This window comes from Trichechus manatus, unplaced genomic scaffold (genome assembly GCF_000243295.1).
Source record: "Trichechus manatus latirostris isolate Lorelei unplaced genomic scaffold, TriManLat1.0 scaffold00008, whole genome shotgun sequence".
Classification (NCBI taxonomy): Eukaryota; Metazoa; Chordata; class Mammalia; order Sirenia; family Trichechidae; genus Trichechus; species Trichechus manatus.
The window spans coordinates 22763471-22784873 of NW_004443944.1; the positions used below are offsets into that span (position 1 = coordinate 22763471).

The 21403-nt window shown below is 58.8% G+C and overlaps 2 protein-coding genes across 2 annotated transcripts; one reads left to right on the forward strand and one right to left on the reverse strand.

The window, feature by feature from the left end:
* Positions 1–55: 55 nt before the first annotated feature.
* Positions 56–5076, forward strand: EMILIN3 (elastin microfibril interfacer 3). Its single transcript, XM_004370340.1, has 4 exons — positions 56–222; positions 1467–1589; positions 2820–3043; positions 3299–5076. The coding sequence occupies exons 1-4, from the start codon at positions 56–58 to the stop codon at positions 5074–5076; spliced, it is 2292 nt and encodes a 763-aa protein (XP_004370397.1).
* A 2221-nt stretch (positions 5077–7297) lies between these two features.
* LPIN3 (lipin 3) lies at positions 7298–19104 on the reverse strand. The gene is made up of 19 exons (XM_012559049.1): positions 18913–19104; positions 17602–17697; positions 16371–16639; positions 16075–16158; positions 15616–15736; positions 15107–15449; positions 13811–13910; positions 13516–13676; positions 13051–13144; positions 12891–12960; positions 11130–11222; positions 11009–11052; positions 10237–10375; positions 9093–9241; positions 8867–8953; positions 8137–8289; positions 7823–7937; positions 7630–7733; positions 7298–7442 (listed from the first exon to the last, which is right to left on the reverse strand). Exons 1-19 carry the CDS (start codon positions 19102–19104, stop codon positions 7298–7300), a joined length of 2559 nt encoding a protein of 852 aa, XP_012414503.1.
* Positions 19105–21403: the final 2299 nt, after the last annotated feature.

The window sequence follows — 21403 nt, forward strand, 5'->3', positions numbered from 1 at the left end:
GCTGGTGGACACCGCCGGGGGGCGCCGCACAGCCAGGTGGAGAGCCGGGGCCGCGATGGGCCCCCGCCGCCTGCCCTTCTGCCTATGCACCGTCGCGGCGCTGCTCTCAGGCGTGCAGGCCAAGGGCACCCAGCTCTTGGCGCGGCCCGCGCCGCCCGGGGCCTCTAGCTACAGCCTCTACACGACGGGATGGCGCCCGCGGCTGCGCCCGGGGCCACACAAGTAAGCGCGGGCCGCGCCGGGGCGGGAAGCGGAGGGATGGGGTACGGGGCGCGGGCGCCGCTCTCACCTGCCGGGACCCTGCGCGAGGGCGGCGAGGCGCCAGACACCCGAGGGGGCGGCACCGGGGCGAGCTCCTGCCCGCGCGGGCGCCTCACGCTCCGGGAGGCTGCGGGGCTGGCGAAGAAAAATCTGCCGAGGGGGCCTGGCGCGGCGGCTGGGATCCTGGCAGTGCCCGCGGAAACCTTTCCAGCGAAGTAACATTTTCCAGCTGCGCTGTGTGCAAACTCCGGGCGCAGCCGACCAGGTGGAGGGAGAGGAGGAAGGGCAATGTGTGCATGGAGCACGCGGGGCTCCCCCCACCCCGGGGCCTCCCATCTCTCCCCTGCCCCGCCAGATAGGAGATGGAGCCATGTGCCCGGTGGCCGGGTACCCCTCCCGCCGTCAGCCAGGCTCCTGGAACCCCTTGGGGGCCCCTTCGTGGCTTGGCCGCAGAGTTAGTGGGGGCTTTTGGGGCCTGGGCATGTGCTGAGACTCCATAGCAGAACTACCTTAGCATATTTTCTTTAGTAAGGCAGTGGCTTGTCAACTGGCCCCAGTGGGGCACAGCCTGGGGCACTGTCTTGTGAAGACTGTGGCTGAATTTGAGGGGTATTGTAGGAGGAGAGTGTTGGGCTCATAGCTGACACGCAGTGGGCCTGGGCAAATCAGAGCAGCCTTCCTGGAGGAGGCGGTATGAGAATTGGCCTGTGAGAGAGAAAACAGGAGCAAAGACAGGGGCTGGAAGACTACAAGGTGGGATATGTTTTCCCAAGAGGCAGAAGAGCAAGAATGAGAAACCTGCTCTCAGAGAATGTACTAAGTTGGGACCTCAGAACCTCCAAAGCCAAGTTCAGGAGGCTGGAAACAGTGAAGGGGTTGGAGGAGAGTGGAGATGTGGGGAATCCAGGGTGGACCTCAGACCACAGGAATAGCCGCCACACCAGGCTCCTGGTTCAGTACAATGCCTAGCCCAGTGACCAGGCCATCAGGGAAGCTGGGGTCAAGAGACCAGCAGTGCAGCTGGGACCAAGCCAGAAAATTCTGGACCCCAGGCCAAGGGCTTCGGCTCCTAGAAGTTAGGAGGAAGGACAGACGAGAGATAGGGGGTCTGGTCCCTTGCTGAGGCTGATAGGTGGGGAGAGGGTAAGAGCCTCAGTGGTCCTGGCCCAGGCCAGATACTCCAAGGGTGCCATTTTCCCCTGCAGAGCCCTCTGTGCCTACGTGGTGCACAGGAACGTGACCTGCATCCTACAGGAGGGAGCAGAGAGCTATGTAAAGGCTGAGTACCGGCAGTGTGGGTGGGGCCCCAAGTGCCCCGGGACAGTCACGTGAGTGCACCCCCATCCCACCTATTAGGATCCCCTGACACAAGGCCCAGCCCTGCCTTCAGCTGAGAGCAGCCACCAACTTCACAAAGGGCTGTAGCTCCTTGGGCCCCAAAGATCCCTTCCTAGCCCCCACATAGACCAGAGTGGATCAGGACCCCAGACGGAGGGGGCCACAGAGGACCCCAAAGGTTTTGAACAAGTTGTGGCAGGAAGACAGGGGTAGGCTCAGACTGGAGCCCAAGAGCCACAAGGGGACAGGAGGAAGGTTCCAAGGGGAGAAGCACAAGGTAAGGAGAAAGTGCCATAGAGGGTGGGGGGAGGGGAGAGAGCAGAAGGTCATACTAGCCATGGCTGATGTCAAAGGGGGCCTGGGCAGCCCAGGAAGGGCTGTGGTGGCTAAGAGGGAGGGCGTGGAAGCCAGAGTGCAGGGGACTCAGGCCAGGCAGGTGGGGCTGTGTGCAAGGACCTGTGGAGGTGGACAGGTGTGGGATGCACAGGTCCCTACAAGGCTCTACCTGGAGAGGTTTAAATGAGTACCCGAAAACAGCCTGTTTGCTCCAGTGCATCAGTGGGTGAACAGGTACACGGCTACACAGGTACCCCCGTGAGTCTGTCCTGCTCCCTGGGGACCACCTTCTCCTCCCTGCTGAGCTGATGGAGTAGGCTAGGGAGGAGTGGGAAGAAGTAGGAGGAGCTGATAAAAGCCAAGAGTGGTCCCCGGACAGTGAGAGGGGTGCCTGCCCTAGCTCCAGGCAATGCCTCCAAAATGCAGGTTGGGGTGGGGCTTTGTCAGAATTCTGCAGGTACCACAGAAGCCACAGTGGCACTTCTCATGGCAGCATGAGCTAAATGGGAACCACGTGGTCTTGAGAGTGTTGGGGCTAAATCCCTGCTACCTCCCCACCACCGCCCAGCAAATAGGATGAGGTGGGGCTTCTATCTGTATCCTCCCCCACCAAGGCTCTGAGCCCCAGGAAGGCCTGTCCCCACCCTCTCACCGTAAGCACAGAAGGAAAGACCCGGCAGGGAGGGGGGGAGAAAGATCTAGGCTTCATACAGGTGTCTGAGAGTGGCCCTCAATACTGACCAAGGTCGCCTAGCTGGAGGCAAGAACCTCAGGCCACAGGCAGGTTCCTTGGGTCACAAGACCAGGCAGGGCTGGGGCTGGGGCAGAGCTAGGCTGCACCCACCCAGCTCCTGCCCCCTACCCTCTTCCCCTCCTGGGCTCAGGTACCGCACGGTGCTCAGACCCAAATATAAGGTCGGCTACAAGACAGTGACAGACATCGCCTGGCGTTGCTGCCCTGGCCTCGCTGGAGAAGGCTGCCCCGAGCACCTCACTGACAACGGGGCCGCCCCACCCCAGCCAGAGCCCGAGTCCCAGATTCCCTCGGGGCAGCTGAGCCCAGGCCCTAGGCCCCCTCCTTACAGCAGAGTGGCCGCCAGCCCCCATGGTGAGTCTGCCCACAGAGACCTTACCAAGGTGATTGGTTTCCTGGACTCAGCGGGGGAAGTGGGAAAGGGACTGACCCAGGCTGGGCTCTGGCAGGGCTGGGGAGGATGCAGTGACTGGTGGGCATGAGGGTGAGCCTCAGTACCCTTCCCCAAGGCAAAAGTGGGCTATTCCCATGGAAAGGTTGGCTTAGAACAGAAAACCTTGGGCAGCTGAGGGACATGACAAGCTGGGGTTCTCTCCTCCTCTTTCCCAGGAAGGAAAGGGCCAGGGCTGTTTGGGGAACGGCTGGAGCGCCTGGAGGGTGATGTCCAGCGCCTGGCACAAGCATATGGTACTCTCAGTGGCCTGGTGGCCAGCCACGAGGACCCCAACAGAATGAGAGGTGGCCCCAGGGCTCCTGCTGCCCCCGTGGGCTTTGGGGTCGTCCCCGAGGGGTTTGTGGGCTCAGGAGGCAGAGCCAGAGGGCCGCTCACACCTCCCCTGGACGAGATCCTGGGCAAGGTGACAGAGGTGAGCAACACGCTGCAGACCAAGATGCAACTGCTGGACGAGGTGCACGGGCTGGCCCTGGGCCACGAGGCTCACCTGCAGAGACTGCGGGAGGCCCCACCGTCCCCACTCACCTCCCTGGCCCTGCTGGAGGAGTATGTGGACCGCCGGCTGCACCAGCTCTGGGGTGGCCTGCTAGATGGCTTCGAGCAGAAGCTGCAAGTTGTCCAGAGTGAGTGTGACCTACGGGTGCGGGAGGTGCGGCAGCAGTGTGAGGAGGGCCAGGCGGCCAGCCGGAGGCTGCACCAGAGCCTGGACGGCCGGGAGCTGGCCCTGCGCCGGGAGCTCTCCCAGCTGGGCACCCGGCTGCAGGGCCTGAGTGTGGCTGGTGGGGGCAGCTGCTGTGGTCACCTGGCCCTAATTGGCGCCCGCGTGGACAGCCTTGAGCGAAACCTACAGGTGATTACGGAGGCCCAGAGGGGTCGCAGCCCCCCCTCTGGGGGTGAGCTCACTCGGCTCTCTGCTGCCATACTCGATGGGCGGCTCGAGGGCCTGGAGACCCTCAATGGGACGGAGAGTGGAGTGAGGGGTTGCTGTCTGGGGGTGGAGGAGGGGGGGGGATGGGGCGTGGGTGGCTTTGGGGCCACACTGGAAGAGCGGGTGCAGAGCCTCGAGGAGCGCCTGGTGACGCTGGCTGGGGAGCTGAGCCATGACAGCTCCCTGCCGGGCGGGTCTACACAGCCCCTCACACAGTCGGAACTGGCCGTGCTGGAACAACGGCTGGTTTCGCTGGAGACCTCGTGTGCCCCCAGCACCACCTCAGCCATCCTGGACAACCTCGTGGCAGAGGTGAAGGCCTGGCAGAGCCAAAGCGAGGCCCTCCTGCTCCAGGTGGCCAGCCATGCAGCCCTGCTCCGACAGCTCAATGGCACCATGGCTGAGGTCCAAGGGCAGCTGGCAGGAGCAACAGGCAGCTCACTCCAAGGCGAGATCACCCTGCTCAAGGTCAATCTGAACTCAGTGAGCAAGTCACTCACGGGCCTCAGCGACTCCATCAGCCAGTACTCTGATGCCTTCTTAGCTGCCAACACGTCCCTGGACGAGCGGGAACGCAAGGTGGAAGCTGAGGTCCATGCCATCCAGGAGCAGGTCAGCAGCCAGGGCTCACGACTTCGGGCCGGCCACAGGCAGGTCCTGAGCCTGCAGGGGGAGCTGGAGCAACTCAAGGCTGGCGTGGCCAATGTGGCTGGTGGGCTGAGCCGCTGCCAGGACACAGCCCAGGAGCTTCAGCATGCAGTGGGCCACTTTGACCGGAGGGTGGCACAAGTGGAGGGTGCATGTGGGAGGCTGGGCCTGCTGGCCACCAGCCTGGACAGCTTGTCCACTGAGCCGCATAAGCTGAGGGAGGGCCTCTGGGGCCATGTGGACCAGCTGAACCGCACGCTGGCCCAGCACACACAGGACATCGCCCGCCTCCAGGATGACCTGCTAGACTGCCGGGCCAAGCTGGCTGAGCAGGAGCGGCCAGGGCGAGCCAACTAAGTGGGTGGACAGGACCTACCCCGCAGAGCCCACCAGCCCTGGGAATGGCATCCCAGAGCCAGCCTTGCACAGCTGTGCCTCCTAGCCTCCCCCAGCGTGGATGCCACTTCAGAGGCCACAGAAGAAATGGGCTTGGTCCAGCACCACATGACACTCCCAGCCACCAAAATCCACGCTTGGTGCTGCACAAACTGAACAATGCAGAATAGTGGTCAAGGCAAGAATGCTGTGTCTGAAGGCAGGAGTAGACTCAGGAGACTTCAATTCCATGGTCTGCAAATTGCTCCTCTGCAGACACCCCAGAGCCAGTAACTCTGCAAAGACCTACAGTCTGGCTCTCAGACAGTGGCTCTGCCCATGTCTCCATTTGCTCACAAGCAATAGCCCCCAGCTCGCGGAGGCTTTTGGTTTCCTTGGCCCTGCACTCACGATTCCTCCCTTCTCCCCTTGGCTTCTGTCCCTGGCTGTCCAGGCTGGGCTTGCATGGGAAGGTGATGCCCCCGGAACTGTTCTCACCCGTGGCAGCTTCCGGCTGCTGTTCCTGCACCGAGGAGCAGGTCCTGCTGGGGGGTTCCAGCTCCTCACAGGTCCTCCAGGACGAAATGGAAACACAGAGACTCAGCCAAGAGTGCTGTTTATTCCTCCTGCTCCTCTCCCAAGGTGAAGGCGTAGGCAGCTGTAGAATCTCAGATTGGGTCCAGGTGATGTGTTTGGGGACCCCAATCCCAATTTATCCTTTTCCTTTCCTTCCCCAGAAGTATTTTCAGGGCACTCTGGCCCCACATGGTGGCACAGTGGTTAAGAGCTTGGCTGCTAAACAAAAGGTTGGCAGTTCGAATCCACCAGCAGCTCCTTGGAAACTCTACGGGGCAGTTCTACTCTGTCCTATAGGGTCGCTATGAGTCGGAATCGACTCAACGGCAACGGGTTTTTTTTTTTTTTCCCGTAGCCCCACATGACCCTCTTCCTTCCATTTTTTGGGAAGATCCTCCCCCCCAAGTCAGGGCCTCTCTCCAGAGAGTGGTCCTCATGTACAACACGGCCTGAATGTGGCCAGATCCTCGGGAGGGGCCACAGCTGGAGAGAAGGGGATCCAGGCCTTGCTCCCAACACCCCTGCAGAACCCCAGCCCTGCTAGGATACTCACACAGTAACTATCCTAACATGGAGGGACAATCTGAAAACAGGTGTCCATCAGGCCTGCACACTTCCCAGAGGCTTTACGCCTGTGTCTGCTCAGGCTCCTTGCCTCAGTTTCCCCCACAGCAGCAGAGGCCCTGGTGTGCCGTTCTGCAGGTCCCCACAGCCCTGCCTCGACATTCTGCCCTCCACTTGGGAACTGTTGGGGGAGGGCGGTTCTGGATTAAAGCTTCTAGCCCATCTAACAGCGCTGTGTTCACCAGCGACGTGGGGGGGTAGGAGGGATAACTGGGAGGGGACTAGAGTGGGTGTCAGCCCTGCATCCCCCAGCTCCTCGGACAAGAGCCCTCAGCAACCACGTGAGCACGGAACTGCCCACAAAGGCCGGGGTGGGCAGCCAGGCCAACACCCACCTATCCCGCAGGGCTCAGGGCAGTCAAGGAAGGTGCTCAGAGAAGCAAGGGTGGCAGCTGAGTAGGGGCCACACTCTCATGGCCCTGACAGTGTCCAAGAACCACCCCCCACTTCCCTGCTGCTGGTAGGGCAGGCAGCAGAGTGCCCAGGGTTGGAGTGGTCTCATGTGCTGAGATGCTAGCTAGCAAGAGAGAGACAGTGACGTGGGAAGGGGCCAGGGCTGGTGGAAGGGTCTGGCTTCAGACAGTACATATAATCCAGGCTCCCTCTCCCCACTGCTGCTGCAGGGCAGCCCCAACCCTTGCCTTAGGCCTCCAGCCTCAGTGGGCTCCCTCTTCTCCCTGCCCCATAAGGAATTGAGCCAAGGCCCCAGGGTGACAGGGACAGAAACACCAAGAGCACAAAGAACCCTGAAAGGGCCCAGATGACATACATTTAATTGCTACAGGCCAGGGCCACACTGAGGCCTGGAGCATTTGCCCACCCCCTGCCACTCAGCTGGCAGAGGCAAGAGACAGGACACGGAGGAGTGGGGCGGGTCTCTGTGCCAGCTAGTCCACAGCCCCCTCCTCCCCTTCAGTTCGTTGGCCCCATGGTACCCCACTTCTACCCCTATGTCTTGGGACACCCAGTCTGTTCTGGGCCAGGCCAGAGAGGCAGGGCAGGCTCAGGCCAGGGAGTCCAGGTCCACATCTGGCAGGGGCTTCCGCCAGTAGCAGAAGTTGCTGTATTCTGGCTCGGTCAGGTCTGTGCTGGGGCCACGGGCCACAGGCGGGAAGAGGAGCTCGACCACCTCGCCAAGCCGCTCGTACCTACAGGCAGAACGGGGCGGGCACTGAGAATCCGAGTGGCCACAAGGCCACGGCCCCCGCCATGTCAGGTGGAGACCACGTCATGCGTGGGAGCCCCAGGATGGAGGACAGAGTCCCGGGTGGGGAGGTGAGATGGGGGCCCAGGGAGAGGTAGGCCCAGGGCACACGCGGCGGTGTTTGGCCTCACGTGGATTTGTGGCTCTTCATGAGCTCCTGGATGACCTCTCCCCGTGGATTGACTGTGAAGATGCGAGACTCAGGGAGGCCCACCTGCCAATAGGCAGAGACATCCTGTGGGGGACAAGAAGGGGCCAGTTGAACAGAGGCCGGCTGGGAGGTGAGGAGGAGGTAGCTCAGCCAGCGGGGAGGGGACACCTCACGTTGGGCCGGTTCCCAAAGGCGGCATAGAAGGGCTGTCCGTAGGGCAGAAACAGCTGCCGGATGTCACTCAGGCAGGCGATCTTGAACACTTCCGGCTTGTTCTCAATCACCTCTCTGGGGCAGCCAGTGTCACAGGAAGGGATCGGGGTGAGGAGGGGTAGAAACCAGGGAGGGAGGCAAGGTCAGGCAACTGTGGGCCGGGACCCAGCCCTCAGCTGATACCCAAGGCCCAGTGCTGGCCTGGCCTAGGCTGGCAGTGGGTCTGCCCCTCCCTCCAAGGGGTCATGGGCTTCTATAGTGTCGGGGTAGTTACCTGTGGAGGGCGGAGAAGAGGCTGCCGGGAGATAGCAGGATGGGGCCCTTGGGGAGACCACAGCCCCGCTCGCTCACCCACTGCAGGTACCCCTTGGTGAGGTCAGCCATGCCGATGGCCCGCGCAGAACAGTACAGGAACTTGTACCCATTTCTGGGGTGGGGGTGGCACAGAGCCATCAGAGACCAGCCTTCCCTCATTAGAGACCAGCCTTCCCCCATCACATCCTCTTGGCTTTGGGCCAATCTAACCCAACTCTGGGGCTCCAACTTCCAAGCCCAGAGGCCTCTGTCAGGAGGGGACTCAGGGAAACAGCTGGGCCAGGACTGAGAGGTGGCCTCAGCAGCTGTCCCAGTTGGAAGGAGCATGGACTAAGTCCTGAGGACCACGATGCACGAGGGCTCGGGCAACTCTGTGGGCCTCCCTACAGCAGGAAGGCCAGCAGTGAGACTCGGATCCTGGAACACAGCCCCAGGGAGATGAGTCACTCACAGAACTGAGGACTAGTAAGTGGGTCTGAGCTCTCCAGGCACCCGCCCCAGGTTCTCCCTGATGGGCCTGCCGGTCCCTCACGCCCAGCTCTCCAGACGAGAGAACAGAGCTCGTCACTCCCTCCCATAGGTGGGGGCCTGGCTCTAGCCCTGCCCCAAGCTCAGCTTCCTGGAACAGAGGCTTCCTGTCACCCCTCCCATGGCAGGGGGCCCTACCCTGCCCCTGCCTGGGCACTCACAGGTGGATTTTGTGGTAGAGACTGGTGACGCCCTGGTGTGTCCAGTCTTTCCCCAGCTGGGGCAGAATGTGGCCCAGAGCGTCTGACCTAGAACCAGAGAGGAGGGGGTTACTCCGAGGCAGCCCTGCTGCCCTCATGCTCCACGGGTACAGCCCCACCACACCCGTCCAGATAGAGGAGGCAGGTCCCCAGGCCCCCTCCCCACGGCCAGCTGGCCGGGCCTCACTTGGTGATGGTGCCATCGATGTCAGAGATGACAACCTTGTCGTCCCATTTCCAGAGGTAGATGGTGGCCTTGCAGCGGCAGGTGCCCTGGTACTGGGTGGTCACGCTGAAAACCACGTCGTTGGCGCCTTCTTGCAGGTTCAGGCGCCTCTAGGGCCAGGCAGAAGGGGAGCTGTGACTGGCTGCAGCTGGGTGTGGCCAACCCTCTGTTTGGAAGCCTAGCCCATGCTGTGGTCTTCTGTCCCCACAAACTTCTTATTTGCCACTTACTCCCAACTCAGGGAACCTTCCTGAACTTCTCAGAGACAGCCACACAGAGACACCCATGTGGGCAGAGGGTGGCCGTGAGGAGGCAGCAAGGGAGCACTGGCTGGGGCCCTGCAGGGTGCCGGGGCACAGGAGCCCTAACCTCCCTTCTCTCCCCTTTGAAATAAAACCACAGATGCAGCCCGGCCATGACTCCCTGACCAGGCTTCTCAGGTTAGCCCCATGGCAGCAGCACTGCTCTTGGCAGGAGACCCCACACCATAGATCAGGGCCCTGCGGGAATCTTCACGGGCAGCCTCTTGCCTGGGGCTAGGGTACCTGCCTCCACACTCTCCTAAAGAGAGACCGAGCCCTGTACATGACCCATAGAGTAGGGTTGGGGCAGCGCTCAGCCAAAACGAGGTGACCAAGCCTTCAGGGCCCTGGTAAACCCCAGGTTGGATGTGAGCCCCCAGGGTACCAGGCAGATGGCATCCTGCTCTGTGTCGGGCTGGCCAGACCCCCTTGGCACCTCCCTAACCATGGAGCCACCAGTCACTGAGCTCAGAGAAGACACAGCTTGGGGGACCAGGGTTGCCACAATCTGGGGGGCTGTCAGCAGGCTTTGACTCCTGAGTTGTGGCTTCCAAGGGCAGAACCCAAGCCAGCTGGCCCACTGAAAGTAGAGATTTCAGGACGACATAAGAGGAAGCTTTTTCAGTCAGAGCATATGACAGGGAAATGGGCTGGCTTGTGTGTGAGTGAGTCCCCCACCCCTGGAGGTATCCAAGGAATAGATTCTGGCCTTTGGTGAACACGTGGCTCCATGGAACTGAGGGACTCTGGGACAGAATAGTCTCAGCCCTGCCACACACAGGAACACACTTGTGCACACTTACAATCTGTTCGGAGGAGAGGCGGAGGGACTTCTTGTAGGTGGGAGTGTAGGCTGGAGGTGAGCGTGGTAGGGAGGGGGCCTTGAGGATCATGGGGCTGTCTGGACCGTCGTCCTCGCTGCTCAGGATGTCTGCCTCCTCCCTGCGGGCAGCCCAGGCTCTCAGGCCACCTCCCCCTAGCTGAGGGCCCAGCACTCCCAGGAGACACCCACCCTCAGCCCAGGCCACAAGGCCTTGGCCTGTTCCTCCAGACAGCCCAGGCTATCAGGGTTCCTTCCCTCCAGCCACCATCCATTGATGGTGGCAGAGACAGGGACTGGCCCACAGTCTACACCCAATGTGACAGCAGAGCTGGACCCAAGATGCAGGGCACCCAGGCCTCAGTCTGCACCCTCCACAGCCAGCGGATGCCAGGGCCTGCCTTGGAAATATTTACATGAAAAGCCTACAGGTGCTTGTTAGGGTTTATTCCCAGCCATACCTGATTTGGCTTCAGTTGGCCTATCCTTGTCACCCCCACCCAATCTCAGACATTCTGGGTCACTTTGGAGGTGAAAGAAGGAAGCAAGGTCAGTCCCAGCTACAGGCTGGGGTGGGGGTGGCCCTGCCCCTCCTGAATACGGTAGGCCCAGGAGTCTGATCCCCATTTGTTCCAGCTCTGCCATCTCATGACTAGGGGACTTTGGGACATTTCTCAGGGAAACGGGTGGGTGTACAAGTGCTTTCCCAGGCTCCAGCCCTGGCTGCACAGCCCCAACCGGGAGGTCTAACTCACCTCCGTGTCTCCCTGGCTGTGGTCTTCTCCTTCTGGGCACTGCGCTGTGGGAAGAACGCCCATCTAGTGAACCCTGCTCCCTGCCCTGGGCTGGCCCCACCCCACGAGCATGACCACCTACCTCTTCAGCGGGAAGATCCCTGCATCGCCAGGAAAACCACCAACGCCCACCCTTCTGAGGCATCTTCTCCTTCTCCAGCTTGCCCACAGTGCTCTGCGGGCAGATGAAATCCATGGTATTTTCTTCCTGTACAACACAAACCTACCTCACACTGCCCTCAGGGCCCCCCACATGCCCAGGGTCGGAGGCGACCCTACAGCAAGGTGCTGTCAATATCTGGAGGCTGAGGAAGCACACTCGCCTCCATCCTGGGGCTCTAAGCAATGACTCACAGAGCTATACACAGGAGACCAAGGGTCCTTCCTGCCCCCTCCCCAGCCCTGGCCTCCCAGCTCTAGTCCAGCCTTGGCCTCCATATCTTGTGGGTCAGTATCCCTACTAGAGTAACTGAAGGTAGTGTTTTGGGAGTTTCTCAAGATCTGGTACTCCCTGCATGATGCCACCAAGTGGCAGCAGGAAGGACAGTCTATGGCCAATACTTCCCTTAACCTAAGGTCAGTGGTCCTATCCTATGAACAGTATCCCTCTCCGTATGCTACCATCATTGTCTGGCTTGGACAAGATGACTTTGTGGTCTGTACAAGATAGCCTCAGGGAGAGCCCAGGCCAACGTCCATCTGGGAGACATAGCATCCTACAGATGCAGAAGGGAGAACCCAAGTCAGGAAGACATGGGCTCAGGGTGGCTTGACCAGGGTGCTCACCTGAGCTGGAAATGGGTTTGAGGGAGTTTCCCAGGGACCTCAAGTGGTGGGTCTGTCCGAGTAAGGTAAGGAGAGCCAAGTAGGGGAGTGACCACAGGCCCTAAGCGCAGACCCAGAGCCAGCCAGGAATGCCAGGGAAGGAGCTGATCATCACCAAAGGGAGGCACCAGCTTCGACATCTGGTTGGTGATGTTCTTTGGGCAAACCCAAATGAACGAGAACAATGGGTCAGACCAGAGCAGGGCTCTGAATGGCTCCCAGAGGGGCAGAAGGGGCAGGGGCAAGTCGGTACAGGCTTTTGCTGACCTGGAAGGCACTGTTCTCTAAGAGTGAGGGAAGGTGGCCTAGGAGGACCAGGGTGGAGCCTCTCGTGGGGACTAAAGAGGCTGTGTTCCTTCCCACCTCTGGGCATCTGCACCTGCTGTTCCCTGCCCCTCACCTGGTTATGGCCTAGTTGTCCTCAGATCTCAGCCCAGCGGGCACTTCCTCAGCAAACCTCCTGTTGTGGCTTTCAAAGCACCCCAGACCTCTCCTTCCCAGCACTCACAACTGAATTACATATTCATCTGACTGACTCTGATTAACTCCCTCTTCCTACGAGCATGAGGACTGTTTAGTTCATGACTGTGCCCAGCCTGGGCCTGGTGCGCAGTAGATACTCAACAAACATTGAATGTTGATAAAGCAAGCAAACTCCTCTAGCCCAGCCAGGAGGGGTTCTCAGGGCAAGAAGAGTGGGGGTGGGGGGCCTCTGTCTTCCTGATCCAGAAACCTCCCATGGAAGGCATGTCCCTGTTCAGCATCTGTTGGATGTGTATGCCCCTCAGGTTTGTCCTGAGCCCCTGTGACGCAAAGGCCAAAATCCTTTAGCATTCAGCCATGGTCAGGAAACTAAAGAAGGGTGCGGCTCTATCCCCAAAGGATAAAGGCAAGGATGGGGGGACCTGTCTCCTCCCCCAGAGGCCATCTCTGCCCACCCCCCACTTTCTTGCCAAGGGCCCCCACCCCGAGGCTATGGCCACTTTCCCAGCAGGCCCAGTGGTGTCCTAATCATTACCTCGGGCAGGTTCTTCTGGAAGGCTTGCAGGGAGAGGATCATGGGGGCAGCCACAGCCCAGTTATAATGCCTGGAGAGAGAAAACAGGGGCTGCAACAGCCACAGGGTCCTGAACGTGGGGTGACTCGTGGGTGGCCAGGAGCCCAGCCCCAGTACTCACTTCTCATTGATTTTCACCACAAGGTTGGGGTCGTCCAGGAGGCTGGGGTTTTCCGTGAGGTCCTGGTAGGAGACGACGTGCTGGCTGAACTTCTCTGGGCACAGAGGCAGGGAGTGAGGGTGAGGCCAGCAGACCCGCCTGTGAGAGCCGCACTCTAGCCATACAGCTCCTGCCAGTTGGGTCTTTACCCGGCGGGCTCCTCCCTACCTTGTGGCTTTTGCACCTGCTGTCCCCACCCTGGGCTCATCCTGGATCCGCATCGTCACCACTCAACACTGAGCGTTTGCTCTGCGGTGACTTGGGAACACCACCCTTGCTGACTGAGACTAAGCTCCACAGAGATGGGTGGGGAGGCCGGTCCAGCCTTACCTCTGCTGCCACACACTCTGGGGTCTTCACTGAACCCCTTGGCCCCCTGGGCGTAGCGCTTATCCTCAAAAGGGCTCAGGCCACGCTCACACATACCCAGGGAGATGTCCCGGCTGTCAGCCAGTCCCCCACAGAGGGACAGCGCTATTGTGTCCACTGTGTCTGGAGTGGGTTCTGGCACGTGTTCAGGTTTAGGGTCCCCCAGGAGCTTCTGGTTGCTGGGTTCACTCCACCTCCTGGCCCCCAACTCATAGTTACTGAGGACAAAAGAGCCAATGGTGACATGAATACAAGGTGGCTGGGCAGAGGGTCCCCACTGCTCCCAGTCCCTTGATGGAAGACCTGATGTGTCCCGAACCCAAGACAGCCCAGGTACCCAGGACTCAGGCACCTCTGGGGCAAGTAAAGGGTCACATTCTCAGAGTCCAGGGAGGGCAAGTCGTCCAGGTAGATGTCACTGGGGCCCAGGTGCTCGTTTCTTTTCAGGGAGCCTGAGGACAGAGGAGGGGACACCTTAGATTCAGCATGTGCTCAGCAGTGTGAGCAGCTGTGCCTCCTTCCCCTGTGAGGCCTCTGACACAGCACTGCCAATACAACTGTCTGCGATGATGGAAAGGTTCCGTGTCTGTGCTGTTCAACACGGGAGCCACCAGCACATGTGGCTACTGAGCACTGGAAATGTGGTTAGTGCGAGATGGAGAAACGGAATTTTTAACTTCGTTTAATTTTAAGTAAATTTTAAGTAGCCACATAGAGGCAGTGGCTACTGATTTGGGCAGTGCAACCCGAGTGCTTTCCCTCCACTCTTAGGGTAAACCCCAGCTGTGAGCTGGGATGGTGTGGCCTCTGCTCATCTCGCCAGCTTCCTCCCAGCCCTTTCCCCTGCCTCACTCAAGACTCGTGGGCGCCTTGGTTCCTAGAACGTGAACCCTCTCTCCCATCTCATGGCCTAGAACTCTTTTCCCCTATTCCTCACTTTGTCGGTTGGTTGTACTGTGGTGGCTTGAATGTTGCAATGATGCTGGAAGCTATGCCACCAGTATTTGAAATACCAGCAGGGTCACCCATGGTGGACAGGTTTCAGTGGAACTTCCACACTAACACAGGCTAGGAATAAAGCCCTGGCAATCTATTTCTGAAAATTAGCCAGTGAAAACCCTATGAATCACAACAGAATAATATTCAATATAGTGCTGGAAGATGAGCCCCCTAGGTTGGAAGACACTCAAAATGCACAGTGGCTGCAAAAACGGACTCAAGCATACCTAACAATCATGACGGCGGCGCAGGACCAGGCAACGTTTCGTTCTGTTGTACATGGGGTCGCCACGAGTCGGAGATGACTTAGCGGCACCTAACAACATTCCTCTCCTGGATGGCTTTTTACCTTCCGCATCTCTGCTCGAGCATCACTCGCTCAAAGAGGCCTCCCCTGACCGTGCAATATAAATAACCCCTCTTTCCCAATTGATCGCCCTCTGTCACATCGTCCATACCATGCTCTTTCTTGTTTAGGCAGGTGTTGTCTGTCCCCACCCCTAACCTGGACCATGAGCCCCATGAGGGTTGATGCCCTGCACAGTGCCTGGCACACAGTTGGTGCTCAAAATGTGCTTGAAGTCCTAGAGTCACCCAGGGGATAACCCAAGGCCAGGGAAGCAGTGGGTGGGGCCCCGCCATCACTCACCTCTCCTCCTGCAGACCCCCGCTGGCGGCTCGGTGGGAACTGGGCCCTTCAGAGCTGCCCAGCTCCATGATTTTGAGGCAGGAGGGGGGCGCGTGTTCTCGGAGCTCTGAGTCTTGGTTTCCTCACTCTGTGGGGTGGGGAAAGAGGTGCCCACCAGAGAGGGAGGCTCTGTGTCAGGCTGAAGTAGGTCAGTGCCAGCCCCTGTTTGCAGGATGGGGTATCCTGAGGAGTCCATGCCAGCCACAGAGACAGAGGGGATGCTGGGCCCTTCTGGAGGAGGAGAGGCTGCTTCAGTGTTGCCTTCAAGGGCCATCGAGGACTCGGGCCGCTCAGCTTTAGCCACCTTCAGTCAAACAAACAGGGATGATGTGGGTCACTGCAAGTTCTGCCTCCCATGCCCTAGAAGGCCTTGTGGAGACAGCCCAAGTCTCATTCACTCCCATCCTGACCCGCACGGGCCTCAGAGCCCCTGAAAGGCAGGGGTAGGGGTTTGAAGTGGAGGAACTCACCTTAGGCAGCCGCCCCCAGGACCACTGCATGTGGGACTTAGCTCTCAGGGGGCTGGGCTCTGAGGCCCGCAGCTCCAGCTCTGAGTCGCTCTTAGGGGATGTCAGCCCACCTGCCGGGAGGCTGCAGGAAATAAGGACTCAGTGGCCCCCAAACCATCCTGCTACCCCTGTGCAGCCCACCTCAGCCTGGGAAAAAAATATTTGCAACTCATATGATGCCTGCGTTGGATCCAAAATACATAAAGAATATGTAAAGATATAAAGAATATACAAAGAGCACCCACGAATCAACAATAAGAACGTAAACCAGTAGAAAAATAACAGGCAAAAGACTTGAATAAACACTTGACAAAGAAAATATACAAATGGCAGGTAAGCACATTAATCACGTTTATGTCATTGGTCATCGGAACAAAGCAAATGGAAACCACTGTGGGACCTTGGCTCGGAGACTCTCACCTGGTCTGGGGTGCCCACTCCCCATCGGAGTAGGGATAGATGTCTTTGGCCTGCAGGAAAGACTCCCCTTCTGACTGGACACTGCTGAGGGGCCACAGGGAAATGATCACTGACAAGACAGGGCACCCCCAGAAGGGTACCAGAACCTACAAGTCAGGGACTTGGGAAGGTAAACAACCAAGGCCCAGAAAAGTCAAGGGACTTGCCGAGGGTCACACAGCATCAGCAGAGGAGCCAGCATTTGAACCCCAGGTTGCTGTCCCCACTCCCTCGGCCCCTACCTGGTCCTTAAACACCCTGGGGGCTCCAGCCTCGGCTTGTCCAGAGGGGACGGCTCACTGTCGGTGCCTGCCTCCAGCTCCTCCAAACTCGAGTCAGCTGCCACCGCATCCTCCTTCAGCCTGGGCTTCCTCCTGCGCCGCCTTTTCTTCCGTCCTGTGGAGGCCGCACCCACCATAGCAGGGCCCTCAGGCTCACCGGCTGTGCCCAGCTGGGAGTCCAGGGGGAAGCCAGACAGGCCCCCCCAAGGGATGGGTGAGGTGCACAGGCGGGGAGGCACGTGTTCCTGTGGAGCAGACCAGGGACAGAGCTGAGGGGGCTAGAGCTTGGAGGCCGCCCTTGTCACCCAGTCATTCTGAGCCCTGCCGAAGTCCCAGGCCCTGAAGTGGGCTCATGTAGGGTCAGGAAAACATGCACAGAGGATGGACAGAGGGGACTGCAATGCAGCTTTGCAGCTGCCAGCCTCAGAGCTCCCTAACAGCATAAGGCAGCCCCAATCCCAGGGAACCACCCCATGACCTGGCAGGCCAGGGTGCTGCACCCTCCACACTGCCCCAGGCAGAACCCTGGGCATCAGCCTCTCATCTCTTCCTCCGCCCACATCTATTACAGCGGCACCTACTTCTTCTTTAAGACTCAGCCCAGGTATCACCTCCTCCAGGAAGCTTGCCTTGACCATCCCCAGCCCTACTGCCAACCCCCTTCACTGTGACGGCAGTATCTGTTGCTTATGTGTCTGTCTGTCTCCCAAACTAGTCTGGGAACCTTCCTGAAGACAGGGGTCATGCCTTGTCCAAGTCCCCTGCACAGGGTCTGGCATACAGTAAGTACTCAATTAAAGTTGGTCAAGCTCAAAAGAGTTTAAACATCTCTATTGGTTTGAGCTGGGCTTTGTCTCCCTTCTCCCAATACCTCTCTGGCACCACCCCTAGAATAAGCCATACCTTATGCTTTTCCACCCCCTAGCCAGTCCTCGGCACCCCTCTCTCCAAGCTGCCTGGGGAATGCTTCCTTTTCATCCTCTGGGGCCAGCCCAGGTGCCCCCTCTCCTGAAAAACTCCTCCCAGCTTCCCCTGGAACAGAGTCAGCCCATCCCCCTCCTCTGGGCTGTGACAGCATATCACACGTACCTGACCCCCACCAGTGGGGTGCGTCTGGGGGCAGGGACATGACAAACCCCAAGGCCCTGCCCAGAGGGGCACCAGTGCAGGCGGGAGGGCAGGTGTGGGCGAGAGCGGGGGCACTCACCTCTTCGCTCTCCAGCTCCTGGACAAAGAAGGCCTCACCGCTGTCCCCCAGCTTCATGTGCAGGTCCACTGGCTCCCCATTGACCTCAATGTCGACCTGCAGTGGGGTGGAGCGGGGCCTTACTCCCACGCTCCAGCCCACTGGCCCCCTAGCATGGCCTCGCCTAGAGCCTCTCCACCCCCAGACCCTTGTGTGCCTGGCTGCACCCCCCAGTGAGGGTCCCTGCTCCATTTCTCCTTCCTCAGAGAGGCAGCCACACTCTGGGCTGTACTGCCCTCTCCCTCGCCCATGGTACCCCACTCTCTGGGCTGTACTGCCCTCGCCCATGGTACCCCACTCTCTGGGCTGTAATGCACTTATCACTGTCTCAGTTACCTTGCTGATTCCTTTGTTTCCGTGTTCCTCTCCCTCCCGCACCCCACAACAACAGGAATGTAATCTGTCTTGTCACCGCTAAGCAGCCCCCAGGACGGTGCCCGAACATCTGGTGACTGCATGAACCACGGCAAGGATCACCACGTACTGGGCACTTTATATAGTGTTCTGTATAGATTGTCTCCTTTCATCTTCACGACAACCCCTTAAAGTAGCTCCTATCGTTCTCCCATTTTACGGATGAGGAAATTGCGGCTCACAAGAGCTAAGTAATTCGCTGGGCAGTGGCCAAGAGAGGATATGAGCCCAGAAAGTCTGAGTCCACAACCCTAGCTCTTAACCACTTAGCTATACTGTCTCCCACAAGGTTACACTTCCCTGTTAGGATTCTGGAAAGTTCACAGGTGCCTAATGTGAAGGAGATGTGGGTCCATCAGACTTCTATTCATACACAAGACCTCAGTGTGGACAAAAAACTCTGTCCGTTCACCTGGCCCAGTGAAGACAGTGAGGGTTTGCTATGGGAGTGCTGGCAAAGGGACAGTTGGAGTGTCACTGTATACCTGGCCTGAGACAGTGATATCAGCTCCTGTTAATCCTCCCAAGCCATCCCAGCACCACACCAGGCAGGTGAGATTGTAGCCATTTGTACTTGGGAAGTGCCTGGGCTCAGACATGAAGCAGCTCACCAAGACCACACAGACATGTTCTTAGTAAGCTGGAGTCAGGTCTGATGGGCCCTAGAACCAGGGCCCGCCCCACTATGCTGCTGCCATGGGGAGATGGGAATCCCCCCCACCAACACTTCAAACCACCCCAAGAACCTTCAAAGAAAATATAAAAGAAGGGAAGCATGTCCACCTAAGGGAGGCCTGGGTCCTCTCTAGGCTTTGAAAGCCCACTCTGTGACGGCCACCTCAACCAGCTAGCACTCACCACCTTCTCCCGCGACCGCAGGATGCCCAGCTTGCCAAAGCGCACGTGGAAGGGCGAGCAGCGGAAGGAGCCATCCACCTGCTTCACCACCAGCACGTCGATGCCACCGCTCAGCGTGGCTGGGTTCAGGCCCTGGTACAGCTCCTTCACTGTCCCAAACACTGTCTCCGCCAGCTGCCCCACGTAGTTCATGGATGGTGCTGCAAAGAGATGCTGCTGTGGACATCCCTCCCACACCCTGACCACCCAGGTCCCCAGGCTTACCTTTGTGCAAACCTCGGAGTGTCTTCACGCAGACAGGTAGCAGGCCCTAGACGTGGGTTCTGGCCCAGCGACCTGCTGCAAGACCCATGGACAGCTGCCTCCCTTATCTGCGTGCCGCTCTCCACATCTGTAGAGTGTGGCTCTGGGTAAGGCAACACCAAGGTGCCCTGCGCCTCTAAATGCCATGACTAATGATAATGACCACAGTGCTCAGTGGGTTCAGCTCATTTAGTCTTCCCAACAACCCTGTGCAGCTGGCTGGGCGGGTGTTATTACTCCTGTTTACAGACAAGCCAGCTGGGGCTCAGAGAGGAGAAGCGGCTGGCCCGGGTCTCACAACTTATAAGTGGAGGAGCCAGGATTCGAATCCAGGTCCGTGTGGCTGCAGAACCCTTGGTATGAACTGCTGGCATGGCCCAATTGTGGAACAGGAGGGTGGTGGTCACCCCTTTCTGGGTGCCAGTGGGGGGCAGCCTCATGACATTCAGGATGTCAGCCTGACCAGAGCCCTGCTGAGTAAGGGACAACAGACCTGAAGGCTGATCTTCTCACCCCAGAGGATGGGAAGGGGGTCTCTGTTCTTTCATCTGAGAAATGGGTTCAGCTGTCTTGCTGCCTCCTGGTCCTAGGAGTTGGGAAGGGCCTGGGTAGGCCAACCTGACTGATTTGTGGGGGACCAGGAGTGGGGTTACCCCAGGTACCTCAGACTGCCCAGTCCCATTCCTGAAGTCAGATGCCCAAGGTTGAGGAAGCTCCCGGCTTAAAGCTCCAAATTCCTCCCAAGTTTCCCTGCTGGGAAGCTCCTCCATGGACCACAGCCTGACCCCAGGGTCCCTAGGCCATAGTTCTCAGCCCCCAGCCTCAGCCCTTACCCCTACTCCTCAGACTGGGGCTGACTCAGCCAGCCAGGCCCTTGGGCCCACACTCAGGCTATGGGCTGCCCCTCCTTCCCCCAGCTAGATCAGTCTCTCCAGTTCTCGCACACAGGCAGGGCTGGGTGAACCAGAAGCAGGAAAGAAGAAGCTAGGGCCATAATGAGAGCCGCCTCCTAGCTGGCGTGGTACCCGCCCTGCCCGCTTCAGCTCATCGCCCCACCACGCTGGCCAGGCCAGTGGCCGGCCCACTGCCCCTGTGGCTGCTAGGATCCAGACCACCGCCACCTCCACAGGGCATGTCTCTCTCACTGACCTTGCATCAGCAGCACTGGAGGACTGCCCACCATGCAAGACCACCCATCGAAGAGGTTAAGCAATGTATCTAAGCCCTACTAAGCTAACAGAGCCATAGGCAAGGGGGGCAGGAGGCGAGGGTGGTGATTCAAATGCCGGTCTCCTGACTCTACACCATGGGTTCCTTCCACTCCATGGTCTCAAAAACACACCAGAGTTGTCTGCAGAGAGGACAGCCCGCCCACAGCCCACCTCTGCCCAGCCCACTCAAAATGCAGTCCATGGACCAGCATTTGTGTCACCTGGAAGCTTGTTAGAATCCCGAGCCCAACTCAGCCTGAATCAGCTACTGAACCAGCATCTGCCTTTTAACAAGATCCCCCAGTGATTCCTGTACCCTTCAGTATTTGAGAAGAAATGCCTTAGTGTTCATGGTGCACGGCCTACCCCTGGGACAGCCTAAATGATAAGACCCCCACCCACCCCACCCTAGACAGTACTTCTCGATAACAGCTATATTCTGCCGGTCCCGGGTCATGGGACTGAGCAATGAATTCTTCTGGTCTACACCAGAGCCACACAAACATAAGGCACAATTACAGTGGCTAAAGTGAGAAGACCCCTAAAATGTCACTCAAATTTAATAAATATTTTATCTGCAAAAACCAAAAAGACCAAACCCATTGCTGTCAAGTTGATTCCAACACATAGCGACCCTATAGGACAGAGTAGAACGGCCCCCATAGGGTTTCCGATGCTGTCAAACTTTAGGGAAGCAGACGGCCACATCTTTCTCCTGTGGAGTGGCTGGTGGGTTCAAACTGCCAACCTTTCTGTTAGCAGCCAAGCGCTTAACCACTGTACCTACTATGTGCTAGGTGAAATTTTCTACTTTGGATTCTCCCAACCTGACACCAAACACTATGAATACAGGCTTCTGGGCAGGCAGACAGACACTTGGGGGACTCTAGACCACTGTGCCCGGGAAAAGCAGAGTGGATTCTGGAAGCTTCTGGGAATAAAGAAGCAAGCATGGGAGGGACAGGCCAGGGATGGGG

What these genes read in the sequence shown, in the direction of transcription:
- EMILIN3 (XM_004370340.1), top strand. Translation starts at nt 56, where the DNA reads ATGGGCCCCCGCCGCCTGCCCTTCTGCCTATGCACCGTCGCGGCGCTG. An exon ending in CTGCGCCCGGGGCCACACAA is followed by an intron (nt 223 to 1,466) that starts GTAAGCGCGGGC and finishes TTTCCCCTGCAG; the next exon opens with AGCCCTCTGTGCCTACGTGG. An exon ending in AGTGGCCGCCAGCCCCCATG is followed by an intron (nt 3,044 to 3,298) that starts GTGAGTCTGCCC and finishes CCTCTTTCCCAG; the next exon opens with GAAGGAAAGGGCCAGGGCTG.
- LPIN3 (XM_012559049.1), bottom strand. Translation starts at nt 19,104, where the DNA reads ATGAACTACGTGGGGCAGCTGGCGGAGACAGTGTTTGGGACAGTGAAG. An exon ending in CCTTTGGGAACCGGCCCAAC is followed by an intron (nt 7,734 to 7,822) that starts GTGAGGTGTCCC and finishes TGTCCCCCACAG; the next exon opens with GATGTCTCTGCCTATTGGCA. An exon ending in ATGAAGAGCCACAAATCCAC is followed by an intron (nt 7,443 to 7,629) that starts GTGAGGCCAAAC and finishes TTCTGCCTGTAG; the next exon opens with GTACGAGCGGCTTGGCGAGG.